General features: G+C 42.6%; 1 protein-coding gene across 2 annotated transcripts in view; it reads left to right on the top strand.

Annotated features, from left to right (window-relative positions):
* The window catches only part of TMEM178B (transmembrane protein 178B), a 216,017-nt gene extending 202,162 nt beyond the window's left edge, over positions 1-13,855 (top strand). For both annotated transcript variants that reach the window (XM_031061460.1, XM_005426392.3), the window contains exon 4: positions 8,571-13,855. In XM_031061460.1, the coding sequence (XP_030917320.1) occupies positions 8,571-8,821 (251 nt within the window). In that variant the 3' untranslated portion in view covers positions 8,822-13,855. The remainder of the gene's footprint in view (positions 1-8,570) is intronic.
* The last annotated feature ends 7,575 nt before the right edge of the window (positions 13,856-21,430 follow it).

Genomic DNA, 21,430 nt, shown 5'->3' with positions numbered 1-21,430 from the left:
TTTTCATATTCCTCTGTGTGTTCATTTTAAGTCAGCTATACTGATTTGTAATTTCTCCCTCACCAGGATGGGAGGTACTGGCAGAAGCATCAGTACCTTCCAAAGTTACGAGAACAGACAACTTCGCGCAGTCTGTGAAGGGCATGCAATCAAGTTCCTTCTCAGGGATGTCAGTAGGTCTTTGTAGGGGGGGCTGACAGAAAGTGAAATAAAGTAGGAATAAAGCAGAGGAGACAGATTCTGTAGAAATACAAAAGACTTCCCCACCCACAGCCCTGGAAAACAAGTTCTGTGTGTTTTAAAATTCAGTGGTTGTCCCATATCCTTTAATAACGTCACAAGGCATTTGATCTGTTGCTTGCTTCTGAATTCCAATGGCAAGATGCACCAAAGCCAAAGGAAGACAATGAAAACAAAACTGGCATTTATCATTGGGTTGGTCTTTTTAAAAGGAAATTTTGCTGAGCTGTTTGCATGCCTGACATAAAAGTGGAAAGACTGCACATGCAACAGAAGGAAGATTAATACTGGCATGATTTGCTAGACAGAAAGAAAACCTTACAGAGAGAATGGAGAGGAAATTTCTGTGTGTGGCAGATCTTTTTGTTAAATGCAGAGGCTGAAGCAAGATTTAGATTCACTTTCTTTGCTCCTTAGGTTGTCAGCTCAGAAAACAACATTCCCCGTGGGCAAATCACTGCCACACTCGCTTGGTCTAATCTGGCTGGACAGAGTCCAACTGGACACTGGAAACTGCATTTAAAAAACAACTGGGAAAAGCTATAAATGAATAGGGCCTTCTTCATTTCTGCCCAGCCTGGCTCTTCCAGGGCATACAGAGATAATTAATGCCAATGTACATATGTGTATGGGCTACAGAAGATGAGCAGGTATTTCCTCTGGCACAGGAAAGGAGATTTCAGCATGGTCCTTTAGGAGTGTACAGTGTCAGTCTAGTTTGCTGCTTGCAGGCATTTATGTGATGTAAGCTTCATAGGGGTGCCCTGCACTAAGTGGTTCTTGCTGACCAGACAAAACTGCATTTAATTTTGATTTCTGACTATTCTCTCTCAGTAGCTGTATCAGCACATATAGAAAGGATTTTCTCTTCCTAACAGGTCAACTCAGGGAAACAGTAATAGAGCCCACTGACTTGTAAAGTAAAGATCCTGAAAGTGTACAAGCAAAGAGTCCTTTGGTCACTTGACAAAAATTAATGGATAGGCTTTTCTCCAGCACCTAAAGGGGAAAATATCCAAATCAAGTAGCCACCACCATCACCCAAGTTCCCAATGGCTTCTTTAGTACTGCCTTCAGCAAACAGAAGGATTAAAAAGGCATCTATCTTTTAGATATCTAACTATCCTTTTACACCTGAAAGTATTCCCCCTAGAAGTATTTATAGTGGCACACAGTAGGCAATATGGAAGAAAGCTGCATGGAATTTACTTGTGCTGTGCCTGTTCTCCAATCTTACTTGTCTTGAAGAACATCTATCAGTAGACTTTTCAGCAATCTAGAATTTCCTGCACAAGAAAGATAACATGAATCCTCTGAGGCTCCTTCTGAGAGATGTCCAATTTTTTGACTGGAAGAAATTGGTCTTACATACTTATAGATGTAATGAGCTCATTACTAAAAGACCAGATGCAACATGGTGCACAGATTCCTCATACTACAGAACATGTCCTGTGACAAGGCAAACCCAACCTGACTCCACAAGTTCCCCTTTAGCTCTGAAAAATGCCTAGAGTGGGAAGCACCTGCCTAAGGTACAGCTTGATACTAAACTTATGTGTCATCATCTGAGGCAAATCTGAGGTGTGATGGAGTCACTTGAGTTTGTTCAGACCTCCAGTGCCTCTTTCTGTTTAATCTTTTGGCCTCTGCCTGGGTCATGCTGTGAGCTCCACACTGCAGAGGATGAAAGAACCTGCCAGAAGCCTCTGTATGTTCCCAAGCATGGTGCTTGCCAGCACAGGGATGGGATAATTCTTCTAACTTTGGATTAGAATTTTTCTTCATTTTGACACTGAAGTACTTTCTTTGCTTTCTGCTCCAGCAAAATTGGAATAATATCACAGTACTACAACTGGCACAATTTTTGCTGTCTCCTGTGTTGTGGCTGCAAGTTCATGACTTGTTATGTTTGCTTAATGGCTGTAGTCAACTCACTTTATTATTGCTAGGTTATTTTGGTTGGGTCATAGGAATCACCATTGCTAAAGTACTCAGAAGTTTATTCACTCAGGCTTTGATCTGAAAGCTTTCTTCTCTGCCTAGTCCATCAAACCTTTGTGCCTTTAGCTAAGTAGTGTTGCTTTTGCCTTACGTGCCAACTCACAGCTGCAGAGAGTGCTTGCTCATCGCTGTAGCTCACTGGCTGTGGCTTGCACAGCCTGGGTGTTCACCCCCTGTGCAGTCCCATGCCCCGAGGGATACAGTCATGGAAATGTCACCATGTGCAAATCTGCAGTGTGAAATATGGACTGACACTTGTATCAGCTGAGCAAACTGGAGTTCAGCCCTCAGCTGCTGTAGCATTGCTCCTATATAAGAGATACTGATTTGCACAAGCCTAAGCATGGTCCCCATTAAGTGTTTGGGGTTGTAGCTGAAGACACATATTTCTCTGGTGCCGTAAGAAATTACAGCTTGTGCAGCAGCAGTCCCTAGACAGGCACACAGGGGAGGTGGCACACAGCAGGAGCACAGCTCTGGCGTTTCCTGGACACCTCTGGCACCTTGTGCAGGAGGCAGGAGGCCAAAGGCCAAATGCAAACCACATTCTGAGAGTGGCTATAATGCAATATCATGACAGACCCTGCAGTTTATCTGGTCCATGGTATAAGATAAAAATGCATTAAGTCCCAACCCAGGTGGGGATGTAATCTCACAAGGACACCACACTAAATCTCCATCACCCAGTCAGATTTATCCTTCCATCTCCGCTTTTTTTCAGGAAGGGCAATTTTCCAGTAAACCCCTTGCTATTCTGCAGCCTATTGGTGATGCTGCAAGCTGCTTCTTCTGGAACAGTACATAATTAAGCAATAATTTATATTCTATGCGTGTATGCACAGAGCAATAAAGTGTTCTCAAGAGCTGCGTGCTGCTGAGGCGTTTAATCCGTGCACAGAAGGAGTTTGCTGCAAAGCTGCTCCCTCCCTCCAAAAGGCTTTTGTCATCACTGTATTGGGAGGGAATTCGGAGTATTCTTCAATAATTTCATTTGATTTGGATATAATTTAAATAGTTAATGCTACACACTCCACTTTAGGATCAGACCTAATTTTATTTGTTTGTTTGATGTACCTTGAAAATAGTAAAAGCTAGTAGGTCAGAGAGAAAGTAATGTTTCACTTGTGAGATTTTTTTTCTCCTCTAGCCCTATAATAAAAGAAAGTGATGATAATTAAGTAAACAGCACTCCTTCCAAAGACATTAGTGGCCACAAGAAGCTACTAGAAATACTTTAAAAGGCAGAGATTTACATTTATTTGAAAACTGCGTGGTTTCAAAGGACATCTTAAAATCCATACCTTTGCAGTTCTCTTTTTATCTACCAATTTATAAGTAATACTTGACATTTCTATATGCTTTAAAAAATAACAGAAGGTGAGAAGAATCAGTTTTTGGGGTTGTTTACTTTGTACATCTGACAGCACAGTTTGTGAGTCATTTCTATCTGTTGTGGGGGGAAGGGAGGACATGAACATCATTCTGTCAGATGCGAAGGAAATGATTTCCAAATCATGAGACAAATGATCTGTAGGAGGAGGGTCTCAGAGATGGGCTTGGTGCCCAGATCATTTTAATTACTGGCTTTCTGGATTTCCCATGCCTTCAAATCGGTGATGTCTCCTTCAGGTTCCAGTCAGACACCTCCTCTCTAATAATAAGGATAAGGGTGTTTAGATGTAGCTCCTGCCAGCTGGGTCTGTTATGCCCTAGCACCACGAAGGTTCCCCTTCATCTGCAGTGCATCTAAAAAAGGCACCAGTTCTTGTCTCAAGACATCACAGACCTTGGGAAATCCCTCAAGCTCTATGGCTCTGGAAGTTGAGCCAGGTCTGTGGGTGAAGGATGTGGCTTCTGACATGGTTCAAGGGGATACTAGCATCAGGGAAAATTCAAACAGATTTGCTATGGATGATTTGAGCCTGTTTGTGTTTAAATCAGTTCACTCACAAGCAGTTTGGCTCTACCCTGGAGGTGAGGTTTAAAAACTGTGGAGGCATTGCAGACCCTCACACAACTGAGCTGATTGGAAAGAAAGGGACATTTACAAAAAAGAAAACAATAATTCCTTGCAGCAGAGGCCCATGGCACTACTTGATATAATCATGCTTGAAAACAGCTACAGCAAAGGGCACTGACTCATAATCCACATGAAATTAGGCTTTGACCAACACTGACATTACCTTTCCCTGCCATCCCTCTTCAGACCATGTCTGCCCCTTCAGCAAGTATGGCAGGACCCCAGTCTTATATACATATATAGGAAATAAGTTCATCTCTGTCCTAAAAAACCTTCCATTCTAAATTAAAGGGACATCCAGTGTAATTTTTAATATTATTCTTTAATATATAAGAAAGACGGGCACAAGATAACCAAGAGGTATTTAATAGCTCACGTTCTCAAACCACTGATGATCATCAAGCCATTAGCAGGACAGAGACTGTCAGAACCAGGCCAAGATGAAGGGAGGCTACCTGACAAGGAGTCAGGATGGAGGTTTGACTACATGTCAAACAGCAGTTTCTGTGGCACAGACACAGCTTCACGTGCAATTTCATCTCGCACTTGATTGAAGCATTCTGCAGTGACACGTGAATTACCTGTCAAAAATCCCACTGTTGCCGTGTCTCATTCATTAGGTTTCACTTTGGAGGATTAAGTGTAAATCCCAGCACAAAGAACTCTGTGAGTTCTGCTCCCCCCAGCTGTGGAAGGACATGGCCTTTATTTCCCTGTGCAGCTCATGTACCAGCGAGCTCTTATTGACACCTGCCATTCACATTTTGTGCCAGGGCTATGGCTGGACCACCAGCCTTTCAGACCTGGTCATCTGCTCGGACCACAGCTATAGGGAGTGTTTTTCACAAAGAAATTAAAGTTTGTGTCAGTGCAGTTTCCAGGGGATCTGGGGCACTAGTGCACATCTAGGAAGATAATTCACTGACAGCAAAAACTTGGGAGTAAACTGCAAAAGGGTCCAGTTTGACTTCTGGGGAGAAAAAGGATCATAGGATTGGGAATGGTCATGACTTCCTGCAGTGCTGCTGCCTCTGAAGCACTGTGTCTGTAGTGCAGAGTGTCATGGGCAGCACCAACAGCCTCCCTCCTCCTGCCACCTCGGCTCCATGTGTTACCTGGACTAGCAGAGGCTTCATTTCCACGGGTAAACTCATGTCCTGCATGCCTTTTACCCATGACTCCTTCACTACAATGGCCAAAAACTGTGCAATTTGCAAGGATGATCTTTTGTGTTGTGACTGCCAGTTCATGAGGAAAAGCTACTAAACAGTCATGAGGTAGGAACCTGACTTGGTTTTCATCAGTAGCCTTCCTGGTGAGAGGCCAGATTAACTTTAGGCAGGAACTTCCTTGCTTGGCTGAACACAAGCAACACATAGGACTCATAAAATGGCCATAAAGATTTTTCTAGATGGCATAAAATGGCATTTTTTGTGTCTGCAATGAACAGTGCTAGAGAGACAGATAAGTCTGTGTTGTACAAGACATCCTGCAGAAGCACTGGGGTGTGACAGGCTAAGGACTGTGCTCTGCACTCTGTGACATTGTGCATGGCAGTCATTATTTGTCACCATGTGTTAGCACATTCTCCAGAAAGGGGACAGGTGTTTTTTAGAGAAGTCTCATGCTTGTGATTTGCTTAGCTCTCTAGTGTTATTACTTGCTTCTCTTTGTTGTTCCTCTGTTAAGGGGCAGAATACCCTCAGCAAGGTGGAGTGCCAATATACTGGGCACTGCTCAAATAAAAAGAGTAAGCAGCACTCATTGCACTGAAGAGCTTGTGAGCAAAACAGCCAAGACAAAGCGTGAAAGCATGTGGAGTATTTGAAATCCAAAGTTATTTCCTTCCCTTTTGTACTTAGCAAATGCAGCTTTAGTCTGGCCACACAGATTTTCCCACCCACCTCTCTTAACAATCTTATATTTTGAGAGAGCAGAAATTACCATGTTCTTACTAGCAAAGAAAGGCCTTCCCTGTAATTTTCTAACCACAACCATTTGAAATGAGCCACAGAGCTCAGTTCAGAGCACAGTGCCTCTGAGGCATCATTTCTTCCCCAATCCCACAATGTTCTAGTCATTCTGACATAGAATACAGGGAACAACTGCATTCTAGTCAAATATCTTCATATTACTGAATAACTTAAGTAACATAGTCAAACATGGAAAGGATGTGTGGTTTTTAATCAAACAACCTGATTTTTGACTAATGGATTGTGGGATGGTGTAGCCCCAGCTCTCTTCACAGAGAGCAGGCAGGCACAACTTCCCAAGGATATTTCCTGGGAATCACAGTGTGGAACCTCAGAGAAAGAGAAAACAATTCTTATCTCTAGTCTCTGCTCCTGTTGTTTTTGCACATGTGGAATGTGTTAGGAAAATTTCTTACCTGAAGTGATTTGTCAGTTGGATTCTGCTGAGGACTGTTTTCTCTTCTTCTCTCTGTGCTTCTTCAGGAAAAATCCTGAGAGAGAAAATTATGTCTCTCTCTGTTCAGAGAATGTGAATGTCACAGGATGATGATCTCCCCATTTATCCTACTCTGTGCTTTGAAGTAGTATAGGACAACTCCAGAGCCTGGGATCTCACAAGGCTTTTGCAAGAATCCAAATCACTGATAGCAGACTGCTGGAGTGCTGGTGGGAGGCAAGAAGACTGTTTGGAATGAAATAGACAGAGTACATACTGCAGCAGCTCACTGGTCCTCACTGGTGCCCAGCGGCACTGCCATAATACGACTATTTGTGAATATCCTGGGCCATCTGGCAGCTGTACCTGGCATTAGCAGAAACACCTGACCTTTACAGCAGAGACTGTCTACAAGTGACATTCCAAAATACAGTGGAGAAAAGGCCATCCCAACAGGCATAGCAGTGATCAGAAGAGGGAACCATAGCAGTGATCTCACTGCAGGTTCATGATAGAGATTTGCCTGTAGATTCAATGCCTATGTGATGTTCCTGCTAAATAAAGGAAGCGGGTATAATGGAAAGTCCACACATTTTGGTGATGTGGGTATGTTCCTGCAAATGCTCCCATATTAAGCAGAAGTCAGGAGCTTGTCATTGAGACTAGGGAGATTGTGACTGCTTTGGAAGATTATGCTGGTTTAGGGATGGGACCAGGAAGAAGAGGACATTCCTCACCAGCAGCTGTAAGTGAACAGATGCAGGATGTGCTGTACAGGTAGCACACGTCACACGCTACTGATGCATGTGTGAACAGAGGGAGGACACACATGACTGACTGCGTGTGTCCTGGAGGCTGCCTTCTGTGCCCCAGGCTCTCCAGGCAATTCAGAGAGGCCCACAAAGGGAGGAATTAGAGAAGAAAAATGAAGTACCAACTTCATGCTGATGTGAATTGTTATCTCTTGTGGTAGGTGTGTAGCATCTGTATCTATCCATTATTTGGTGTGTGGGTGGCAATTGTGACATTTCAGGAGCTCAGAGTTTAGCTTCGATGAAGCTAGAGGCCAAAGATCAAAATTAAACTCATCTGGGTGGGATAAAGTTCAGCCTCATCTGATATGTGTGTCTTTCCATAACACCACCTGACAGAGTTAGGAAGTTTGTCCTCGCTGTGTTCTCAGGAAGAAATAAGAAATTAAATATTTCTGCAGAGATGGAAAACAAGAATAGGATATTTTGAAGATTTCAGCAATGTGGCAGAGGGCATCTGGATTGAAACTGGAGTCATGCAGAGGGCAGAATCTGAGTTTTGTGATGGATTTAAAGATTTTTTTAGTGATATTTAAAAGGAGACTGTATAATGAAAAATTCTGTATTTTGATATAAGAAAAGCATGAAGAAAATCTCCCACGTAAGTTCAAATGTATATGTCAACGGAGCCAGAACAATGCAAGTATATTGTAATATCCTATAAAGCCTATCACGGAGAAATTGGAATGAAACAAAAAATTCAAGGTTATTTTCCCTCCCAAAAATATCAAAACAAGATTATTCATTCTGTATTTACTCTGTAAAGCAAAGTTTCAGAAAAATCAATGGTTCCATGGAGCATTCTGGTTCCCAAGGGAGTGCTTATAATGAAAAAGCGTTCCTGTTGAAGTTTCTCCATACAGCTCTGTTCAGCAGCAGATTGATATTCAAGGCTCTAGTGGCACTCAATTCTTTCTCCGTGGAGCCTCCAGACTAAGCCACTCTCTATACAAACGTCTTCCCTTAGGCACTTCCTTACTGCTCGCACCAGCTCTTCTCATGCAGCTTGGAAAGGGGTATGCCTTTCACTCTTCTAACTTCTCTTTGTTTTTCTCCTCCTTCCTTCTCCCCTTCCCGCTCTCCTCCAGGAACCTTCTGCATCATTTCACTGTGCACGTGCGTGGCTGGAATCAACTTTGAGCTGTCCCGCTACCCCCGCTACCTGTACGGACTGCCCGACGACATCAGCCACGGCTATGGCTGGTCCATGTTCTGTGCGTGGGGGGGCCTGGGCCTCACTCTCATCTCTGGCTTCTTCTGCACTCTGGCCCCTTCTGTCCAACCTGTCCCCAGGACCAACTGCCCCAAATCTAGACCTGAGAACGGGACAGTGTGCTAAAACAAATAGCAAACAAATACACACACACACAAAGACATATATATATATATATATATATATGCCTAGGTATGCCTATACATGCATATATATGTATATATAACTATATATATATAAAATCTCAAATTAATGCCAGTGCCAAGGTAGAGCTGAGTCCAACATGGCACTCACATCTCCACTGGACTCTGTGTTGCTTCATTCTTTCTCACAGTGATGGGAAAGCTTTTCTCTCACATGGCTCTTCCATCCAACTCTTAACTTCAGCATCGTACCTTAGAGGTCAAATGAACCTACAGTTGCACCTACCTACTGCCATTCGGGAGGGGGAACAGGGGATCCATGTGGGGAATCTGGAACCAGAATCTGTACAGGACATGGTGGGGGCAGAGGCGTGGGGGGGATGACACAAAAAGTGTGTCCATTGCAGCCAGAAGGGAAAATGTAAACAGCAAGCAAATGAAGCATATGAGCCACTTCAACAACATACCTCCTCAAGGCCATTATCAGAAACCCACCCACGTTCTTTTTCTTTCTTAAAACAAAATGACAGAAGTCGTGTCATTGGTTTTGGGGTTTTGTTGGGTTTTTCTCTCCTTAAAATGCAGAAAACATAATGAACAGAATGTGTGAGGAAAAGTAGAAAACCATTTTCTCTTTGCCTGCCAAACTTTAGAGAGAAGCAAACAAGTGAAAATAATAATAATTAATAATAAACATACAAGAAAATAAAACAAGAAAACAATAAAAATCTCCAAGAGGACATCTCAGCGGACTTTCCAACAATGCGGTTTTAATCTTCCAGCTGCCTTACATCCAGGCTTACAACTGAGGCTGAACTGCTAATGTAAATGCAGCAGAAGGCCTTTTGAAAATGCTGTGATACATGTGTGTATAACTTTTTCTTCCCTCTTACTTTATTTATTTTTTTTAACAAAAAGAAAAATTTAAAACATTGCAATGTGATTGTCCACCAAACCATCCATGCTGTGTTTGTGGCCCGAGACTGAGGCACCCCAACGGCAGAAGCGTGAGGAAAGCCGTCAGGTCTGAGACAGCGCATCTTCCCTGGTGGATTTCAGCAGGTTTTTTTTTTCATGGAGCTTCTGAGAGTTCAGGATGGTGGATCCAGGGGAAGACTGACCAAGGAAAAGGGAGGTGGGGGAAGGCCTGGTAGCTGTTCTTCCCAGGCATTTGATGGAATGGGATTTCATCAAGTTTCCGGTTTGGATGTTTGAGACAACTGAGCAAAAGCCATTGTGGAGGAGGAAAAGGGAGCTAATTTCTGTAGAAGAGAAGTAAGAGATGCCTCTCATTGTGTTCATGTATGCCAAATAAGACCTTCCCACATCTTGTCTTTGGAAACTGCCCCAATTCAATGGACATCTCCTCTCTCCATCTGGGAGAACTGTGTACAGATGGATGTGAAAGGGTCAGATGCAGAGAACAGAGATCCATTTCCCATGAGCTTAAGCATTGTATGATATAACTGTGAATCTGCAAATGGAACTCTCTCTCTTTTTTTGGTCTTTCTCTTTTTCCTGCTACTCCTCTTCCTATTGTCTCCTTTTTCCTTCCCTCTGCTCTTCCCGTTGTTCAGGTCATAGGTCCCAGAAGAGCTAAACAAACAGCTAAGTCTGGAGAGGTGGGTGAAGGCCATTAGAAGAAGAAAAGCATTTTGGCTGTGAGGACAGTGGGTCCTTGCAGGGTACCAGCGGATGAGGGGAAGGTAGGGAAGAAGGGCCAAGGGTATAGCCAAAGGGACTCTAAAGAACAACGACTGAATTGCCATGTGCAAAAGTGAGGGTGCCACTGACAAATATGCAGGCAAAGGGAGACAGGGCAAAGAAAAAAGTCTCCCCAAAACCAATTGAACCCAACATGCTCTTAATTCAGGGATAGTACCAGCAATCCTTTCTTACCTGATAGCTGCATGATATCAGTCCTCATTAGTCAATAAAAAGTAATCCTCTCCATCTAAAATATCTCACCAGGAGAAGGAGCCTGTGCCTGCTGCACAGAAATGCAGGCTTTAATTTCCAGGTCATGCCATTTACACAGCTGGCAAGAAACAGTATTGCTTGGTTTAAAAATATCCAGCTAACAAATAATTCTTGCACATGTAGTTGTATTACAGTGCTCAAAGAAATGAAGTTTCTGGAGGACATGTTGGAATAGAGTAGATTTGGGTTTCTTCCATTCTTGCTCAACTACGTAGCTTTTGTTTTCTGTTGTCTACAGTTTCCCCAAACATGCCAATGCCAGCTGCTAAGTCAGTGTGTTTCCACTGAAGTGCCATCCCTGTCAACTGAAGTTTCACAATTTCATTTTACATTAGATGTGACTAGAGAAATTACTTATTTATTCAAGTTGAAAATACAAGCCTTTTGGAAAAACTTCCTTTTTAAGCAGATTGGTTTATTTATTTTTTTCTGGGAAGGTTTTCAAATAGAGTGGTTTTGAAAAGTTTTGAAATCATTTGACTGTGCAAGTGCCTACTTGGTAAGGAGGTTGATGAATTACCATTGAACAGAAGAAGGAAATTTAAAACAAAAATAGCCTTGGAGAGCTACATGAAGGCTGAATGCAGGAAACCAATAACTGGAAACCAAAAGAAAGCTATTAAAATTTTTTTCATTTCTTCAAAGCATGAAAAATTTTGGAAAAAAACCCAGCTTATTGGTAAGAAATTATACAGCTGCCTAATTAAAACAGCTTTGAATGCAAACTTTCTTCCTCCTCTGCAGTGCTGAATGTGATAGGAAAGGTGTTTCATGTAAATACAGATATCTGGAGTGACACAGGTAAGCCAGAGTCACAGAGGTCCCTATCTGGAGTCTACCATCAGGCCCTGTGGCAGGCAGAGCAGTACAGCAGCTCCTGTGATGATGTATCCTTGTGTGCTCCTTGAGTGTTCACAGGGTGAATTCTACAGATACAGTTTTGAAAGAGGTATAGCAGTAAGATTTAAAGAAATGGAAGTAATTTTGCTGTTTGATGGATTTTCAAAGGTTTCCTTTTCTTCTGCAGCTGGCGTAAAACCAGATTTGCCTTGATGAAGTATTCTCTGATGGTGTTGGTTTACAAGCTGTATATAAGCCTCTGTGTCTGTCTGTGTGTGACAGTGGGTTATGGTTATTTCATTAACAACAGAAAAATGTTGACCCTGAATCTTTGGCCCAGTTCTGTGATTTTCCACTTGCTCTAGCATAGTGTTTGTAAGGCCTGTGTGGCTATGAAGCATCTTAAAATCTATGGGAATATCTGAAGCAGCAGGTGATCATGTCACTTTAATCTCCAGCTGGATCCCCAAAAGAACCATTTGTCCAAACACCAGATCTCTCATCACTGCTTTAAGTAAGGGCAGAACCCTTTTGGGAGATTGTGAATTTCCCCTCCGTGCTTCTCAAAGACCTGGCAGGAGTCCTGTGTGCTTCCATACCCCTGGATGGGGGTCACAGCCCCACCACACCTTCTGAGTGCTCAGACTTGTCTTTAGGGCAGGGTTGATCCAGAATACACCCAGATGTAAATTTGTGATGGTTAATGTCTCCATCTCTCCTGAGCTGAAGCACACTCACAGCTACTCTGAGTTTCTGCATTTTGGGGGAAGTTTTGAAGTATTTTTCTGAACAGAGATTGAAGCTTTTTGACTAGTGTGTTGTTTCTTAGTTGGAGGAGCAGCTAATTAGAAATCTGTTATCAGTGATCCCAGCATTAAGGGGCTTGACCCTGTCCCTCAGATCTGCTCTGGCCAAGTGCCTAAGCATGTGCTTTACTTGGAGCATGTGACTAATCCCCTTAAATTTGGTTGACTATTCATACGCCTAGAGTCCAGAATGTGCTTTCTTGGATGACATTCAGCTTCCTGCAGAGTCCAGCCCATGTTTTTCTTTTCCCATCCTTCCCCTGTAGATAAGGTGACACTCTGTCCTAGCCTGAGCAGCCAGTGTGTTCTTGGTCTCCCTTTCTGTGAGGGGGAAATGCAGCATCCATATCTGGCAGGCCCTTTGCCACGCGTAGCCTTTCATGTTGCACTTCTGCGACAACACATCTCTGTGTTCCAGAGACCACAGAGCTACTGGAGTGCAGGAGCCACAGGATGAATTGGCTCAGCCCACAGCGATCTGCAGGCTGAGGTTTTGTGTGTAGTGACTCAGTTGCGTCGCCCTGTGACTGTCAGGAGTCAGCTGCAGGGGTTCTGCTGTCTGTCCCTGCTGGAACACAGTACACCTGAAGGGGCTTTGTGGCAGGAGCACATGTGCCCTGTACCCTATGTCCTATAGGATAGGTGTCCTATAGGACACCTCCTTCTTCAAGCTAAAGCTGCTTGTGTGTTAAATTTCCTAACCCATATTAGCTGCCTGTATATATCATCAATCCCTTCTTCCTCTCTGCAAACACTCAGCTGATCTTTCCTCATCTAAACAGTACAGTCCCTCCAGTTCTTTTTCTAGTTGGGCTTTTTTATTTCTACCCCAGGGACAGTCACAAGTGGATCACAAACCACCAGTGACCAGAGCAATTTCTTTGAAATACTGCTTTTGAAAAATTGTCATTACTTTTAAAAATGTTATTCCAGCTGCAATAACAAATGAAAGGGGGAAAAAAAGCATCCTCAGAGTCCTCTAAACAGAGGATTCTTATCCTCCCAGGAGTGAATTGTGAGAGTGCAGGTATTCTGCTTTCCTGTGGATGCAAGTCATTTGGGACCATTTTTTAGCTATGGCACGTTAGCTGTGCAGTTCGATGGATGGTGAAAAAAGCAAAGTTGGTGAAGGAAGGGATTGATGTGGAAGGGCTATTTCAGCTTCCTAAGCATTCCTGGAAGACTGTGTCTCCCTGGCTGTCCATTTACCCACCATGCAACTCCACTGAATCAGGCTCATCCCTGGAGCCCCAACTGATAAGCAGAGCTCAGAAGAAAATCACTGTAATCTGTCCTTAATTCCTGAGCGCCACGCTAACTGCCAGCAGCGAAATGGAGGGAAAATAATATGTTACCAAGTATAGCTTAAATAAAGACATGCATTATTTGGCCTCTTTCTTCTCTGCGTCTCTACATAGGCCTAGAAGGGCTACAGGAGTGCTCAGGCACATTCACAAGAGCCACCACTGCATTTTTTGCCCCCAGGTTTCCCACTCCTTCACGGTCCAAACCACTGTGCTCATCCAGCTAGCAAGGGAAGACTCAAAGTGAAAAACTGAGAGAGCTCTGAATGATTGCCATATACCAATGGCAGAAAAAGAGTAAAAAGTGGGCATGAAACACAAACAGCATGTAAAGATTAGAGACAGATGAATTTCCAAGGTCAGGAAACAAAGTTCAAAAAAATCTAAAGTTTGATTGCTAACTCCAGACCAGATCCATAAAATCTTGATTCTGCCAGTCTAAGGTGAAATCTCAAAAACCAGGGCTTAGCTCAAAACTTATAGTCCACTGTTTCCAGTCATAGCCAGGAATATAATGCAACTATTCCATAGTCTGTTGAGGTTCATGGAAAGCTCAGACGGCTTAGAAAATATTTTAGTGCTGTCTTGGTTATCACTGAACATGAGATGTGTGCTTACACTCTCACAATACCTATTCTTCGGCTTTAGGAAGAAAGTCATCAGATGCTACCTCCCTCCCATCCCAGTTCAATTTAGGGTTTTCATCCTGTATGCCCCACTAATACCCCAATCATAGAGCCTTCTTCAGAGCCGTAATTATTAATTGCAACATTTTGGTAACAAGTGCTGCCTGTGCCAGGGGGCTCTGACAAGCTTCATGTTGACATCAGTTGGAGAACTGTAGCCTGATATAGTGCTGTCAATTTAATTGCAGTAGGCTTTGCATACGTTTAGGATTTAACTTGAGAAAGAGTCTGGACAACTGCCTCAATATAGGTCACAAGAGGGAAATTAAATTCTGGTCACCTCCAGTAAAACACTCCAGAATCACAGATCAATTGTCCTTCCCTTGTTCAGGGAAGACTTTCAATGAAAATATCAGCCTCAGATAGGTTATCTCCTGGGGAAAGTGGGAGACTGAAAAAAGGGAGACCCAACAGCAGTTGCTTCAAAACTGGTAGAATTCTGTGAGGATAATCCAATGTCACTTCTAGGACTGCACTTTTATATTCTTCCTCCTCTGATTAACACTCCTGCACAGTGGCAAAAAGTGACTTCCAAAGTTTTCTTGCATAAGGTATGTAAACATGGGCATCCTCACTCCCTTCTTTCCTTTAAACACACACATGTGCACATCCCACATGATATGGATGCCAGGAACCTGTAAAAGTGTCCTATATAGAGAGAAAATACATAGCAAAATGCAGCATAATTGTTCTCTGTTCTTTTATACTTAACTCAGGAGCTGCAATGCAATTCAGATGCCATCTGTGTCCCTGTTGTGTGTGCAGACCACATGCAAAATCTCTGCTGGAGATGCATGAGGAAGCACAAGACAACTGGGATAAATCTGGTATTTTCCATCAAAAAGTATTTGGATATTTAAGGAAGAGATGCCAATGTATCCCCTCCAAACCAGAAATGTTTATGATCCCCTAGTGTAACAATCTCAGGACACTCCTGAGCCTGCAGAGGGCTTGAGCAGGCTGCTGGCAGCATCAAGGCTGTGGTTAAAGCTCTGGGCACAGCAGGGAGCTTCACATCCCGTGGGTCTGAGCCCTACCTGTGGCAGCAGGACACTGGAATATCTCTGTAAAGGCAGCTCCTTCAAGGGGCCTTGTTACTTGCCAGCGGGTCAGAAAAACTCAAGCAGCAACAGAGATTCTGCAGTGGGTGAGATAAAGAGTAAAGCCTTCAAAAACCTGGGGGTTTTGCCCCAGTTTCAAAATTATGTAGACTCCAAGGAGTGTGAATCAGTCATGGCTCAGTCTCCTGGGGCCGGATACACAAAGCAGCTTCAGCATCCAATCCCTCTTTAGACAGTGAATAAAGCACTAAATGCTTTTGGTGCCTAATTTTTTTTTTAAAAACTTATACGGTTCTAATTTGCTTAAGCTCTCATGATGTTTTATCTCAAGAAGAGTTTCCTTCTGGCTGTAAAGCATAAGGCTGTATTTTTTTTACAAAGAGATACTCATTAACAATATAGATCATAAGAAAAAGGTTTGAGTAATCAGAACAACAAAAGTGCAGCCTTAGACTATTCAGTTAGAGTGTACTGAATTATTTATAACTCCTGGGCACCAACAGCAATCACAGATATCTAATTTAAACTGTTACTATTTTTACTTGGCAATTTCCATCACTTAGAGTGTTTATATCTATGTATTTGCAGTTTGATCTTGTGCAGAACAAAATTTCCCCTACTTACACAGAAAAGCATATTTGGAAACTTTGAAGGTATTTTTCTGCAGTACCTTTAATTCTTTTAAAGCATTTTGAGGTTTAGGATGATAGACTTTACAACTTTCAAAACTCTAAACTGTATCTAAAATGGGCTTGAACTTTCAGTTCTTTCTCAAGTTAAATTCTCTGATTACAGGTCACTGGGATCAAGGAGAAATTTGTTTCATTAGTAGATGTAAGACTAGGTCCTATATATGTGTATATGTGATGAGGGGACTTAGGTAAGGGGGCTCCACTTCAATGTCAGCCTACTTAAGGATCTTTTGCATAGATGTAGGAAATGTCACTGCTAAGTCACTCCAACTTTCTACTAACCTCTTTTTGTAAAAAACAACCATTATACTTGTGTGTGGCTGGAATAAAGCATTATTGAATCTAGCCCATAGGCTGACACACATGTAAATATGTGTATATTTGTATATATATTTGTAAATTTATGAAAAATGTCCGTATCTTCATGATTGCCTGAAATTACCTGAGGTTGATGTACAGAATTTCAGGCAAGGGATTGTTTCTTTTTCACAATCCTCATGTATCTCAGATTTAAACCAAAACAAACTAAAAAGTACTATTTCCCAGAAAAATCCTCATTTTGCCATTGCACCAGTCGAGAAGGGGTACCACACTTAAGTCAGCAGCGCACACATCTACATACGTACATCCAGTCAAAGGACTGGGTCTCAAGGGCTTTTTTAAGGAAAAGGAATGGACTGAAAAAGCAATGGTAGAATTTCTGTTCAGCATTAGCTCTCTCAATTGACTCTCTTGTCCCTTATTAGGAGGCCCTTTGTACAGATGCTGTTCCTATCCTTAGGTGTACGTTTGGGAGGAGCACCTTTGTGTGCGACACTGAGCCACTGAAAGGCCAGGACTTTCTGACCTGCCTTTGTCCCCATCAACCTTAGACACTTCACTGAGTTCATGATGTTAGTGGGCTCATCTCCCTTGGCTTCTTGTACAGGTAGTAAAGAGAGACAGTTGTTTATGGGTGGTGACCTAGCAAAGCTGACATCTAAGCTTTAGGAGCTCCTTCTTGCTTCATGCAATGACCACTCACCTACCTTGAGTGATCCCAAGATCTTAAAACACCTTAAGTCCTGGTGAGGTGAATCAGGTAAATCAGGTACCTAGTGCAGGGGAGCATCCATATGGAGATCAGCTGTGTCTGTGTGCTTCTGGTGCATGGCTCATCTGGAAAACACAGGTTTCAATTGTGAAAGCCTGTTGGAACAAAAGGAGATGTTCACAACAGCCTTCCCCACCCAAACTGCAACATGACTACAAAGGATAGGGCTTGTCTGAACCCCTGGAAATAGCATTTGAGGTGAGTGCCTTGTGGTGGCCCCCAGGCACAGATGACTGGGTGGTCCCAGCGCTGGAGGTCAGAGGTCTTTGGTCTGAACTCTTCACCTTTCTCTGCCAGTCCTGGGCATTGCTGAAGCAGTTCAAAGAGTGAATTTACATCTTAAACGTTTGAACAGCTGAGCTGTTCAAACGTTACTTTTCTCGCTTTATTCCCAAACTGCCCTGAAAAAGTCATCTAGCTGGTAGCAATAATCAAAAACTTCTCCTCCAAGATACAGTCTGGGTAGTTTCATATTCTTTTTTTTCAGTGTTAATAACTGCTTTACAAACAGCTTACATGGAGATTAAAGAGATTGCAATTTCATCCCCTATTGTTGGGATTATAGTTGTCCTCAGAAAAACCAAACTGAGGACTCAACAAGAGGATGAACTGTGGCTGCATAATTCAGAAAGCTGCTCTGACAAGGCTGAACGTACGTCTCCATCTCATGGTGAGAATCTCTCAGAGTCAAAATTTGGAATTGCATATTGATAGCAAGTCTATCTAGAAGGACCAGCAATTTAATCTAGTATTAGAACTTTGAAACTCTTGTACAGTCCCATGTATTACCTGAATAAAACAAACACAGCCAGAGGAGTGGGAAAATTAAACTGATTTCTGAAAACTAAGTCTAAGTGAGCTTTGGATCTTGTGCCAATGTATGGTCACTACTATTTGTTTCTACAGCTAAATTTAAGTCAGTGACTTGACAATCTTCACCCATCTCTAAAAACCTTATTTTTAAAAATACTGTTAAGGTTTTGACAAGAGGGATTTCAGGGAACTGTAAAATGAAGATTCAATACTGTGTACTAGTACTTAAGGAAAGACTTTAGTTAGAAAGTGGAAGATAAAGCTGAGTTCCAGGGATGAAATCTTATTTTTCAGGATGGTACTACCTTGCCCAAGCTGTAGTGTATCATCCTAACGTTCTTCTCCTGTTCTCCATTTCCCTTTTTTGAGGAGTATGATATATATCTCTGTCTCCCTCTCTTCCTTTTCCTCCCTGTGTGTGTGAGAATACAGACATGCTTCCTGTAAAGACATTTTTCTCTAAATTTCATTCCATACCAGCTCTTGCATATGTGGCTGTTTTGTTATTTAAGATGTCTGTGAAAAAGAAATAAAGGCTTTAAGAGTGAACTCTGGAAATGAGGAGGAGCTTGAGAATTAATCAATTTTAAGGATGCAGCATCATTTTCTGTAAGATTTTTCAGAATGTTCCTAAATTCTCATCATCACTCTCCTGCCCTCCCTCTCTGTGAGAGGGATTAGAAAGGTACTGAGATGTGGGACTCTCAAAGGTTGCTTTTTAAACTGTTGACTCACTGTGTCCCACAAGGATTTTGCAGAGTTTTAGTGTCAAAGAAAACCTCCTTCTAAAAGGTGATAAAGTCAATGCACAGCATCACGTGGAAGGAGGCTCTAAGGGGTGACTCCATACCAGTTTATCTTTGTTTCCCATTCTTTGCGACCGTCCTGTTTGCCCCGCCATGCACATTCTCCTCCCTGCTGGGTTCACTTTGCCAAGGTGTGGCTTGCCAAGAGGGGAGGGGCCATGATGCACTTGGATAACTTTCCACTTTCTCTCAAAAAATCCTGTCTCAGCTCCTAATGAAAGCCATAACCACTCCTGTGACCCTGCCACAGGGAGTGAATGCCCAGGCTCCATGGATAGAGCAACACCTGGCACCAGGGTGATCCTGGAGATAAGGAAGGAGAACGGGTGGAGCCCTCAGGCCATCAGGGCTCCAGTGTCACCTTCTCCTGCAAGCTCCCCTGATGCTCATGAACCTCTTGGCCAGTTCAGCACATGGGTCTCACTCTCACTCTCCCACTTGTGCCCATGGGAATTGTGTGTGGATGTGCAAACACTCCTGTATGAGGGCAGGAGCCTTGGGTACAAGGGGCAGGGAGAAACCAGACTCAGTGGACTCCCCACCATCCATTGTAGGTGCATCTCATGAAGATATTTGCCCTTCAGGATTTCTTCTGCCCCAAGTAATGTCCAGCCTAACCACACGCTACCACAAAGTTTTTGGAGGGTTTCCCTTTCTTGACTTTCTCATTGGTCCTTTTTTCCTTATGATTTTTTTTTCTTGTTCAGAAGAAATGAAGCAATTCCCATAATCATCTTTTGATGATGATAAAAGTTGCAGTCAACACTGTTTCTAATTGACAGTTTGGGAGGCTTAAGATAATAATTCACTTAAATGCCTGCAAATTGAAGCATGTCAGCACTTTCCTAGGACGTTCCCAAGTAAAATAATACGACTGGTACAAGACATTTGTCATGTAGGTACATCTTGGCCAGCTGTTTATGTTTCCTCTAAGTGCAGTACACACATCAAAGCTGGATTAAGAAAGACCTAGAATGCCACAATACTCAGGCATATTTAGAGAAATGCAGCAATACATCACATTTATCTGGCATATTTTCTCTATAGAAAATGTAACAAGTATGAGTCCCATCAGACCTGTCTGAGGCAGGTAGGTATTACAGCCATTTTGGAGACGGGAAGCCAAAAGCCTGGGAAAAGACCTTCTATTTAGTGGTTTGATGCCCCCTCACAAGTTCTACCAGCTGCAGGTGGAGCCTTCTCTTTTCAGCACTTTTGAAAATCCAGACTGTAGCTGGGTTTACTCAAGTCTGCAGTGGCTGTAAATGTGAAAGCCAGGATTAGGACACTCAGGATCCTGATTTCTTCAGAGCACTGCTACAGAGCTTTGATCCCACAAAGCACTTGCCTAATTTCAAGCATCAATTTCCCATTAAGAATGCTGTTGCCATGCTTAAAGCTAGGCACATGCCTAAGTGCTTTGCTAGACTGGGAATTACATGCAAATATATAAAACTTCAACATGTTTTGAAAAGTCTAAAACCATGTCTATTTCTGATTATGGTTTGGCCATTGCAAAGGATATTTGGACTGTGTATGCAGCTGCTCAACCAAGTGGAGCACTTTTTAGCCAATACACACAGAGTTTTATGACTTTTGGGTAGTAACATCCAGTTTCAGAAATAATAGAGTGACGTCCTGTGAGGCTGGGACCTCTGTGCTGCTGTTAGAGGCGAAGTGGCTCCTGTGGCCATCGGTGCTAACAATACATCAACAACCACTGACTATTTTGTTAGGTTGTTCTGGTGAGATGTGAGTGTGGTGGCTAATTTCACAAGTAATGTGACATGAAGTGTATTGTACTTTTCCATTTATTCCTGTAATCTGTTGCAGCAGAGGTGAACAAAATTTGTTTAAACATGAGACACCCCCAAATTTCTTGTTCTGTTAATCCAAGGTGCTAATCTGCAGACACACGGGTGTTTGTGTATGTGCATCAGTGTTTGCAGGACTGTGGCCCTGAAGGAACATTTCAGTGGCAGGGTTGAGATCAGGGAACTAATAGGGAGAATGAACAAACCCCTATAACTTTGAAAGACAGGAGTTGCAGAAAGTGTCACAGGACTTTGCCGAAAAACTGGTTACATCTTACAATTTCCCTTTTGTTTTGATTTGTTTTGGTTTTATTCAGATTGGCACAGAATACTGTATTTCCATCGATTAAAATCTTGTCTGGTAACTAACTAAACAACTTGTTCATGGAAAATTAAAAAAATAAATAAGTAAACTGTCAGTTGTGGAATGTAAACTGATTAAACAAATAAAAAAAATCATGTTGTGTGTTTTAAGAAGTTGTGTCTGCTTGTGTCAGGAGTGGGAATGGACACCTCTCACCATCCCCATCCTCACAGAAGGATGGAGGACAAAGAGCAAAACTGGGAGGTGGGTGGTCTCTGAGTTATGGGGTACTGGAAATGCTCTTTGAAAACTACAATAATAAAGATTAGATGGCTTCTGATCAGAATCACTGTACAAGACATTACAAACACAAGCAGGATCTCAACATGACTG

This window comes from Geospiza fortis, unplaced genomic scaffold, assembly GCF_000277835.1.
Source record: "Geospiza fortis unplaced genomic scaffold, GeoFor_1.0 scaffold8, whole genome shotgun sequence".
In the NCBI taxonomy this organism is placed as follows: domain Eukaryota; kingdom Metazoa; phylum Chordata; class Aves; order Passeriformes; family Thraupidae; genus Geospiza; species Geospiza fortis.
This window is presented reverse-complemented; position numbering and strand designations above follow the sequence as displayed.